At 33.6% G+C, this 10,187-nt stretch overlaps 1 protein-coding gene across 1 annotated transcript; it reads right to left on the bottom strand.

Moving 5' to 3' along the window:
- Window positions 1-8,621: 8,621 nt before the first annotated feature.
- LOC142169574 (uncharacterized) lies at window positions 8,622-9,951 on the bottom strand. The gene is made up of 4 exons (XM_075231450.1): window positions 9,640-9,951; window positions 9,477-9,555; window positions 9,246-9,422; window positions 8,622-8,674 (listed from the first exon to the last, which is right to left on the bottom strand). Exons 1-4 carry the CDS (start codon window positions 9,949-9,951, stop codon window positions 8,622-8,624), a joined length of 621 nt encoding a protein of 206 aa, XP_075087551.1.
- Window positions 9,952-10,187: the final 236 nt, after the last annotated feature.

Below are 10,187 nucleotides of genomic sequence, written 5' to 3'. Positions count from 1 at the left end.
TGCCCTTCGACCCTGAGCTCGATCATGCCTTCGATCGTGGCCCTTGACCCTGAGCTCGATCTGGGCTTCGATCGTGGCCCTCGACCCTGAGCTCGATCTGGGCTCGATTTCTGGGCAGAAGCAATTTCCAACAGAAGGAAATTGCAGCAGCTATTCTAGTTTAATTTTTGATCTGTTAACCATCCGAAACTCACCCGAGGCCCTCGGGACCTCAACCAAATATACCAACAAGTCCTAAAACATCATACGAACTTAGTCGCATCCTCAAATCACCTCAAACAACGCTAAAACCATGAATTACACCACAATTCAAGCCTAATGAACTTTGAAATTTCTAATTTCTACAAACAACTCCGGAACCTATCAAATCACGTCCGATTGACCTTAAATTTTGCACACAAGTCCTAAATGATATAACATAGGTATTCCAATTTTTTGAATCGGATTCCGACCCTGATATCAAAAAGTCAACCCCCCGGTCAAACTTCTCAAAAATAAAACTTTTGGCATTTCAAGCCTAATTCCTCTACGGACTCCCGAATAATATTTCGGACATGCTCCTAAGCCCAAAATCACCATACGGAGCTATTGGAATCATCAAAATTCAAATCCGAGGTCGTTTACACATAGGTTGTTTTCAATTATGAGACTAAGTATCTCATTTCACTCCGAGTTCCTTCCGGACTCGAACCAACTAACCCGATATAACATAATATAGCTGAATAACATTAAAAAATAGGAATGGGGGAAAACGGGTTTATAACTCTCGAAACGACCGGTTGGGTCGTTACAATAGTCCTAAGAATTTGTAAGATAATTTTAGTTTATTGTTCTTCTATTAAAGATGCATCTACTTAGGTCCTAAATTTTAGTTTTGTAGTTTAATTATTAAGGACATTTTAAAAAAATAGTCCTAAGAATTTGTAAGCTAATTTTAGTTTACTGCTCTTCTATTAAAGATACATCTACTTAGGTCCTGGATTTTAGTTTTGTAGTTTAAATATAAAGGATATTTCAAAAAAATAGTCCTAATGTTTACGTTCTATTTCCTTCTTTGTAGTGTGCTAATGGAAGGAGATCGTGTTTTCGAGTTTGATGATTGGCGTAATTCGATGAGCTATTGGAAAGGAGATTTTCAGTATAAGGAAACAATAAAAAGTTTCTTGTCGAACACGCAATGGAAGAAGTTGAGGGATGGTATTTTCGAAAACTTTTTCCGATTACAAGGTGTGAAGTTCTGTGGTAGACTTATTCATTGTGTGTTACTTTCAGAAATTATAAGCAATGACTCGCATTCAATGACATTCAAGGTTTTTGATCATGAAGTGAAGTTTACACGTGAAGCGTTCTAGATAATTACTGGGTTGAAATGTTCTTCTTCGGTGGACTTCAAAGTTTTACGTGAAAGAGCGAATAGGCTTTCGAAAGTCTACTTCCCTGGAAAGGATATAATCGAGTTAGGCGATTTGTGGCATTTTATTACTACTCACCCATATGGTACAACTGCATCATTTGTAGGCAGCCATGACGATGCGGTGAAGTTGGCAACAATTTATTTTGTTGAATCTGTGTTGATGGGGAAGCGCAAGAATCAGAATATGTATGAGCAGGTAATGAAAATCGTAGATGACGATGAACTCTGCTCTTCTTTCAATTGGGGCTCTCTTTGTTATGAAAAGTTACTAAAATCGTTGAAGAGTTGCTTGAAGCCCAAACAAAATACTTCAGACAATAAGAATCAGAATGAGAAAGAGAAAGATAAAGAGAAGGACAGTTATACTATACTTGGCTTCCCTTTCGCCTTCTGTGTTTGGATTATGGAAGTATTCCCAATTTTTCAGGAAAAATAATTTGTGAACTTCAGAGAATGTGGGTTCCCCCGGATGCTATATTATTTAGATATGAAATCTCCACATTATGACACCCTATGTAAAAAATACTTCCATAATAAAAAAGTAAGTTAACAGGATTACTAGCTATTTTTTTGTTTATGTGTTTTAGTTCTAAATACTTACGTTTTTTTTCCTTATATAATAGTTGTATCAGTTGCTCGAGATGGTACCATTTTTTTCTTCTGAAGTAGATGCGGATCCCACTAGTGTGCATGTGCCATTGTCTCAAAATCAAAGTTCAATGCCTTCAACACAATTTGATGAAGTCTTGCTTAAGAAAATTGTTAACGTAGGTTTTTTGTCTTTGAATACCATTAGTTTTTTATTTGCTTATTTTTGCTTAAGAGACTTTTTTGTTTTTATGGTTTTTGATTCAGAGATTATCGGAGAAGTTCAAAAAGGATATGGAGGTAGAATGTACTAGAATACATCAAAAAATAGCTTTATCAGAAAAAAGGATTCAAAATGACATCAAGGTAATATCCTTAATTTTTATGCTTGTAACTCTAAGTTAAGGACACCATGTCCTTGATTTTGGAGCTTGTAACTCTCAGTTTAGGACTTCCTATTCTTAACTTTTGAACTTGTGACTCTAAGTTCAGGACTACATGTCCTTAACTTTTTAGCTTGTAACTCTAAGTTGAGGACTACATGTCCTTATTTTTTGAACTTGGAACTCTAAGTTAAGGATTACATGTCCTTAATTTATGTGCTTGTAACTCTAAGTTAAGGACTAAGTGTCCTTAATTTGTGAGCTTGTAACTTGAAGTTCAGGACTACCTTTCCTTAACTTTTTAACTTGTAACTCTAAGTTCATGACTACATGTCCTTAACTTTTTAACTTGTAACTCTAAGTTCAGGACTACATGTTATTAAGTTTTTAACTTGTAACTCTAAGTTCAGGACTACATGTCCTTAATATCTGTGCTTGTAACTCTAAGTTAAGGACCAAGTGTCCTTAATTTGTGAGCTTGTAACTTGAAGTTTAGGACTATCTATCCTTAACTTCTTAACTTGTAACTCTAAGTTCAGGACTACATGTCCTTAACTTTTTAACTTGTAGCTCTAAGTTTAGGATACATGTCCTTAACTTTTTAGCTTGTAACTCTAAGTTCAGGACTACCTGTCCTGAACTTTTTAACTTGTAACTCTAAGTTCAGGACTATGTATCCTTAACTTTATAACTTGTAACTCTAAATTCAGGACTACATGTCCTTATGTTTTTAACTTGGAGCTCTGAGTTCATGACTACCTGTCCTTAATTTCTGTACTTGTAACTTGAAGTTTAGGACTATTTGTCCTTAACTTTTTAACTTGTAACTCTAAGTTCAGGACTACATGTCCTTAATTTATGTGCTTGTAACTCTAAGTTAAGGACCAAGTGTCCTTAATTTGTGAGCTTGTAACTTGAAGTTTAGGACTACCTGTCCTTAACTTTTTAACTTGTAACTCTAAGTTCAGGACTACATGTCCTTAACTTTTTAACTTGTAGCTCTACGTTCAGGACTACATGTCCTTTACTTTTTAACTTGTAACTCTAAGTTCAGGACTACCTGTCCTTAACTTTTTAACTTGTAACTCTAAGTTCAGGACTACATGTCCTTAACTTTATAACTTGTAACTCTAAGTTCAGGACTACATGTCCTTATTTTTTTTAAGTTGGAACTCTAAGTTCAGGACTACCTGCCCTTAATTTCTGTACTTGTAACTTGAAGTTTAGGACTATTTGTCCTAACTTTTTAACTTATAACTCTAAGTTCAGGACTACATTTCATTATTTTTTGAACTTGGAACTCTAAGTTCAGGACTAACTGTCCTTAATTTCTGTGCTTGTAACTCTAAGTTAAAGACCAAGTGTCCTTAATTTGTGAGCTTGTAACTTGAAGTTTAGGACTACCTGTCCTTAACTTTTTAACTTGTAACTCTAAGTTCAGGACTACATGTCCTTAATTGTTGTTCTTGTAACTCTAAGTTAAGGAACACTTGTTCTTAATTTGTGAGCTTGTACCTCTATGTTAAGGACCAATGTCCGTAACTTATAAGCAGCTAACATTATGATTCTTATTTTAAATACTATCTCACAGGCTTTAAAGAAAAACCTAGGATCAAAGATTGATACTTTATTGAAGCTTCTTGACAAACCTCATGAAAGGACCGTAGAGAGAGAACCTAGTGTTCCAATTAGCAAAGATGCAGTTAATGATCAATGTGATGATATAGATGTGCATGTATAAGATCATTATGAAAGCGATTATAGAGATGCGCATCTAGAAGATGAAACTGATATTGGCATCGAAATTGGGAAAGGTTAGATACAGTTTTTGAATTTGTTATCATTGAAATTTATATTCAATAGCATAATACATACAAACTTTTTTTGTGATTACAAATGTGTGTAGAATCTTTTGATGGAGTGCAAGTTCAAGATGGAATGGAATGTCAAGACGAGGAAAATCCAAAAGAGACAAGTGTAACAGACATAATTTGTAAATCTGGAGTGCAATCTCAGGATTTAGAAAATCCATTGGGAACAAGTATAAGTGAGATTGTATGCAAATGTGTTGAAAAAATATATGATCTATCTACACCTCTCTCACTTAAAGAGAAATTTGGAAATCAAAATGATACCAATCAAGGTTAGATGGAATTTTCATGACATGTTGAATGTTAGTTTTAGTAAACTATTAGTAACAAGTATTAATTGTAAATGTTACAGAATCTTTTGAAACTACAAGGAAAGAAGATGGAGTGGACTATCAAGATGATGAAATTTCAAAAGAGAAAAGTGGAAGACAATCTCAAGACATAGAAAATACCCAAGGAACAAGCATAAGTGAGATTGTTTACAAATGTATAGAAGGAACGTATGATATCTCTACACCTCTCTCTCTTACAGACAATATTGGAAGCCAAAAAAATGCTAGTCAAGATAATGATTTAACTGGCATGATCTTGACAGTTGCAAAAGGTTAGACGGAGTTTTTTTTTATCTTATACATGTTTGTTTTAATCAATGATTAGTAACAAGTACTAATTGTGTTAGCTCCTGTAAATATTTTGTAGAATCTTGTGAACTTGCAATCGAAGAACATGGAGAACATTTGCAAGATAAAGAAAATGCAAGCAATATGCCAACACTATTGTCTGTTAAAAAAATACAAGAGCAGCGTGGCCAACACAAGTATTGATTGTGTCCTTAATATTGTATTCATAATTCAAATTGTCAGGACATTTCAAAAATTATGTCCTTAGTTTTTGTCTCTTCATTTGACAATCCATAGAATTGACGACTTGCAGTAAACTAATGTATATATAGTATTGCTTGCAGAGCAAAACAAAAATGAAGTCGTTAACCAATATACTAGGAAAAGGAAGAGAGAGATAGTATTGGTTTTAATGGTCCATCTTTTGCTATTCTTACTCCTACTCCTCTGACTACACAAATGAGCATTGATGAGGGTTTGTCTATGGAGGTTGAAGGAAATGTTGAAGAAGAGCTTGGTCGAGGGAAAAGGAATAATAAGCTTAGTTGGCAATTGAAATCTCCTTTTGAACAGAAAAGAAAAAGAGGAATATCGATGGCGCACAATAAAAATACTCCTAAGTATACAGGATGGATAAAATCAAAATATACTCGTACATGTATTTTTCATTATGCCAAAGATGATGAAAACTTATTGAAGAAATTCATTGGGTGGTTGGGCAAGGAGAAATGGAAAGGTCGCAAATTATTTCTTAATTGCTCACATTTGTGTCTTGAACTTGTAATTTTAAATTCAGGACTATATGTATTGAGCTTCCAACTCTAACTTCATGACTAAATGTCCAAAGTGTTTGAGCTTGTAACTCTAAGTTAAGGATTAAGTGTCCTTAACTTTTGAGATTGTAAGTCTAAGTTTAGGACTAACTGTCCTTAACTTTTTAACTTGTAACTGTAAGTTAAGGACTACCTGTCCTTAATTTTTAAATTTGCAACTCTAACTTCAGGACCAAGTGTCCTTAATTTTTGAACTTCCACTCTTAGTTCAAGACCAATTGTCCTTAACTTATGAGCTTGTTACTCTAAGTTCAGGACTTTAATTTATGAGCTTGTAAGTCTAAGTTCAGGACCAAGTGTCCTTAACTTTTGAACTTGTAACTGTAAGTTAAGGACTACCTGTCCTTAATTTTTGAATTTGTAACTCTAACTTCAGGACCAAGTTTCCTTAATTTTTGAACTTCCACTCTAAGTTCAGGACCAATTGTCCTTAACTTATGAGCTTGTTACTCTAAGTTCAGGACTTTAATTTATGAGCTTGTAAGTCTAAGTTCAGGACCAAGTGTCCTTAACTTTTGAACTTGTAACTGTAAGTTAAGGACTACCTGTCCTTAATTTTTGAATTTGCAACTCTAACTTCAGGACCAAGTGTCCTTAATTTTTGAACTTCCACTCTAAGTTCAGAACCAATTGTCCTTAACTTATGAGCTTGTTACTCTAAGTTCATGACTAATTGTCGTTTAATTTATGAGCTAGTAAGTCTAAGTTCAGGACCAAGTGTCCTTAACTTTTGAACTTGTAACTGTAAGTTAAGGACATTATGTCCTTAACTTTTGAATTTGCAACTCTAACTTCAGGACCAAGTGTCCTTAATTTTTGAACTTCCACTCTAAGTTCAGGACCAATTGTCCTTAACTTATGCGTTTGTTACTCTACGTTCATGACTAATTGTCCTTTAATTTATGAGCTAGTAAGTCTAAGTTCAGGACCAAGTGTCCTTAACTTTTGAACTTATAACTGTAAGTTAAGGACATCCTGTCCTTAAATTTTGAATTTGTAACTCTAACTTCAGGACCAAGTGTCCTAAACTTATGACCTTGTTACTGTAAGTTCAGGACGAAGTGTCCTTAATTAGGAATTGAGAAGTAACTTATAAACTTTCTAACTTTGATATTTTCAAAATTTTAAGGGGACAAACTGATATATATGCTGAGGATAATGGCGTGAGAAAGAATCCATATAAATTGTAACATCAAAAAATCAGTAGAAAAATGTTCTTCCTTGAGCTTGCAGATAGTAGCTTTGTACTTGATGATAAGGTTTGATAATTCACAAGGCATTTGTTTTCTTTCTTCTTAATTTATTGTTTTTTATTTATTTATGACTGATGGATTTGTTTTCTTTTTTTGCCTTTTTATGAAGCATATTGACATTGCCCTGTATTATTTGAGAAAGAAGGAACGCTACCACCCTTGCGCCCATCCTTTTTGTTGCACAACTACAGATATACTTTTTGATAACTATATGCTAATTGTGTATAAGGATTTTAATGAAGATGTTTCAGATTTATTTTGGTGTGATGATAATCAGTTGGTTCTCACACCATATGTGTGGGGTGGCAATCGTAGATGTGGAATTGCTTGGATAGAGGTTGACAAAATCTTTTTTCCATGTCAGCTTCCTTCAGAAGATAATGATGTTGTGACACATTTTCTTTTGGGGGTATTGGACTTGAATGAGAGAAAGATTGATGTGTACGATTCCATATATAGTGAGCCATATGAGAAAGGAATGAAACACATTGAAATGTATGCACGCATGATCCCCCACTTCCTAAAGTTCCCACAGTTTGAGAAAAATCACAAGTCTTTTGGAAATGCATTCAACAAATTTGATATTCAGTGGCAAAGATCATCACACCAAAGTGGATCGTACGTGTTGTCATTTGCTATATAATTTATATGTACTTTAGATTTATTTTATTAAAGATATTGTTTAATTGACTCCATATTTTTCTTAGGACTGATTGTGGTGCATTCCTAATCAAGTATGTGGAGTTGTTGATGATGGGAAAGGATGTGGAGAAATTCCAACCTGAGGACATATCAAACTTCAGAAAAGAACTTGCAGCAAATCTTTGGGCACATGGAGAGTGGAAAAGAAATTTTGATTATGATACACCACCAGAAAATGTCGGCGACGACTATGATAGTGAAAATGAAACTTCCTGCCCAAAGGAGTTGTAGTGTAGTAGTAAAGAAAGTCAGCTTTAGTGAAATTGGTATAAAATTGCTGTAAAGAATCCATATGAATTCTGAAATATCCTGTAAATTGTCACAAGGCACTTTATTTTATTTGCATAGCATAATATTTTGGTCACAACTATGCTAAATTACAGTTTCAGCAGTAATATGAAGGCATCGTGTTATTAATTTCTTTCTTTCTGTTAACTATTGATTTGTCCATTTTTTCACAGTTTTAAAGGGCCAATCTTTGATTAAATTGTCTTGAAGTTTTTAGAAATTCAAAGCAACACACATTGATTGTTGTAGAACTTCAGAATCTGTTAACTACATCCTTATTTGTTGAAGGATGAAAATAATATTCAAGACATATTTTTTTAAATGTGCTAAACTTCTGGAATATAGACAATAAACTGAGATTTCCAAAAGTTAAGGACATTTTAGAAATAATATGTCTTATATATTAGATTCATACTTCAAACGTTCAGGACGTTTCAAAAAATTATGTCCTGAAGTCTACTTGTACCAATCTCATTTTAAAAATAAGATGTAGCAAGCTGTATTTAGCAAGTTGTAGGTGTCAATTTTATAACTACTGATTTGTCTATTTTAAATTGCCAGTTTTTTATTAAATCTGTAGAGATATAGCAAAAGATACATTGATTGTTGTAGAACTTCAAGACATTATGTTCATAAACGTCCTGATTTGTTGAAGGATGAAAATAATATTCAGGACATATTTTTCTGAAATGTCCTGAACTTCTGGAAATCTAGATAATAATCTGAGATTTCCAGAAGTTAAGGACATTTTAGAAATTTATGTCCTTAATATTAGATTCATACTTGAAATTTTCAGGACTTGTAAAAGATTATGTCCTTAAGTTTTACTTGTACCAATCTCATTTTAAAAATAAAGATGTAGCAAGTTGCAGGCGTCAAATTATATAAAGAAAAGGACTTTCTTGTTTACTTACGACAAGAATAAAATCCCATAAACAATAATTGGTCCGACAAAGGTAAATTAAACTCCCAGAAAAAGAAAAAGAAACAAAGAGCAAGTAAGTGGAAAGAAACTTTGAAAATTCAGGACATCTTTTATATAACCATCTGCTAATGTTTACTTGCTCAAATAAAACAATCTAAATGAATCCAATTTATAGCAAAAACTTAAAAGAGTAGATAAATATAAGTGGATATATCTATTATTCTCTATGCTTCCTTGAAAATGGATGGACTGCCGGAGAATATATATACAAGATGTTCTATTATGATCAATTCTTCTGCAACGACCACATTTGAATGTTATTTTTGATGATTCGGTAGCTGGAATATGCCTTTTCTTCTGCCTTCTACCTGGCGGGACTTTGAAATCTGGAGGTTTAATAATTTGTGACTTAACACTCTCTGGTACAATCCAAGAATCTGTATGTCCTACATGATGTATTTGTCTTTCATATGTTTTCAGCCAAGATTCCTTTAAGTACCAGTCCGAGCAGAAATTGGACTTCTTGATGTTTCTCTTCTCGATAGCTGCAATTGCATGTATACATGGTAATTAATCAAATTGAAACTGAAAACAATCACATGTTCTTTTGTTTATGTCCACCAAGAAAGTAATTCCTTCTTCCTCAACTCTAGAACGCCATGAATCAGCAGGGAAGACCTTCAAAGTTGAAAAACTATAAGTTAGTACATTATGTTAAATTATCATTAAAATAATAAGCTAAAGTAAGAACATAATACTTACATTTAAAGTAAAAGCTAAATCTATCTTTTTCTTCAATTCCTCTTCTACCCAACAAGAAACGTCATAAAAAGTTCTTTCTGCTTCATTTCTTCTTTCATAAAACCAATGTTGCAGCTTCACTTGGATGAAATCCATCATTCTTAATATAGGCAACTCCCTTGCTTCTAATAGCATAGAATTCATTGACTCAACTATGTTTGTTGTGAGCATGTCATATCTTCGTCGTGGACTATAAGAACGTGCCCACCTTTCCGGTAGTTCTTCCATCAAGTAGTCAAAAGTCTTCTTATCAATTTTTGCTATATCTGACATGTATAGATCAAATTCTTTGCACCTGTATACTCTTGCAGCACTTTGGAAAAGTTTTATGACCTCACTTTTGTAACGACTCGGCCGGTCGTTTCGAGAGTTGTAACCCTGTTTTCTCCATTCCTACTTCTTTTTGTGTTATTCAACTATATTATGTTATATCGGGTTAGTTGGTTCGAATCCGGAAGGAACTCAGAGTAAAATGAGACACTTAGTATCATAATTAAAAATTTTAAGTT

The sequence above is a fragment of the Nicotiana tabacum genome, chromosome 15, assembly GCF_000715075.1.
Source record: "Nicotiana tabacum cultivar K326 chromosome 15, ASM71507v2, whole genome shotgun sequence".
Taxonomy (NCBI): domain Eukaryota; kingdom Viridiplantae; phylum Streptophyta; class Magnoliopsida; order Solanales; family Solanaceae; genus Nicotiana; species Nicotiana tabacum.
This window is presented reverse-complemented; position numbering and strand designations above follow the sequence as displayed.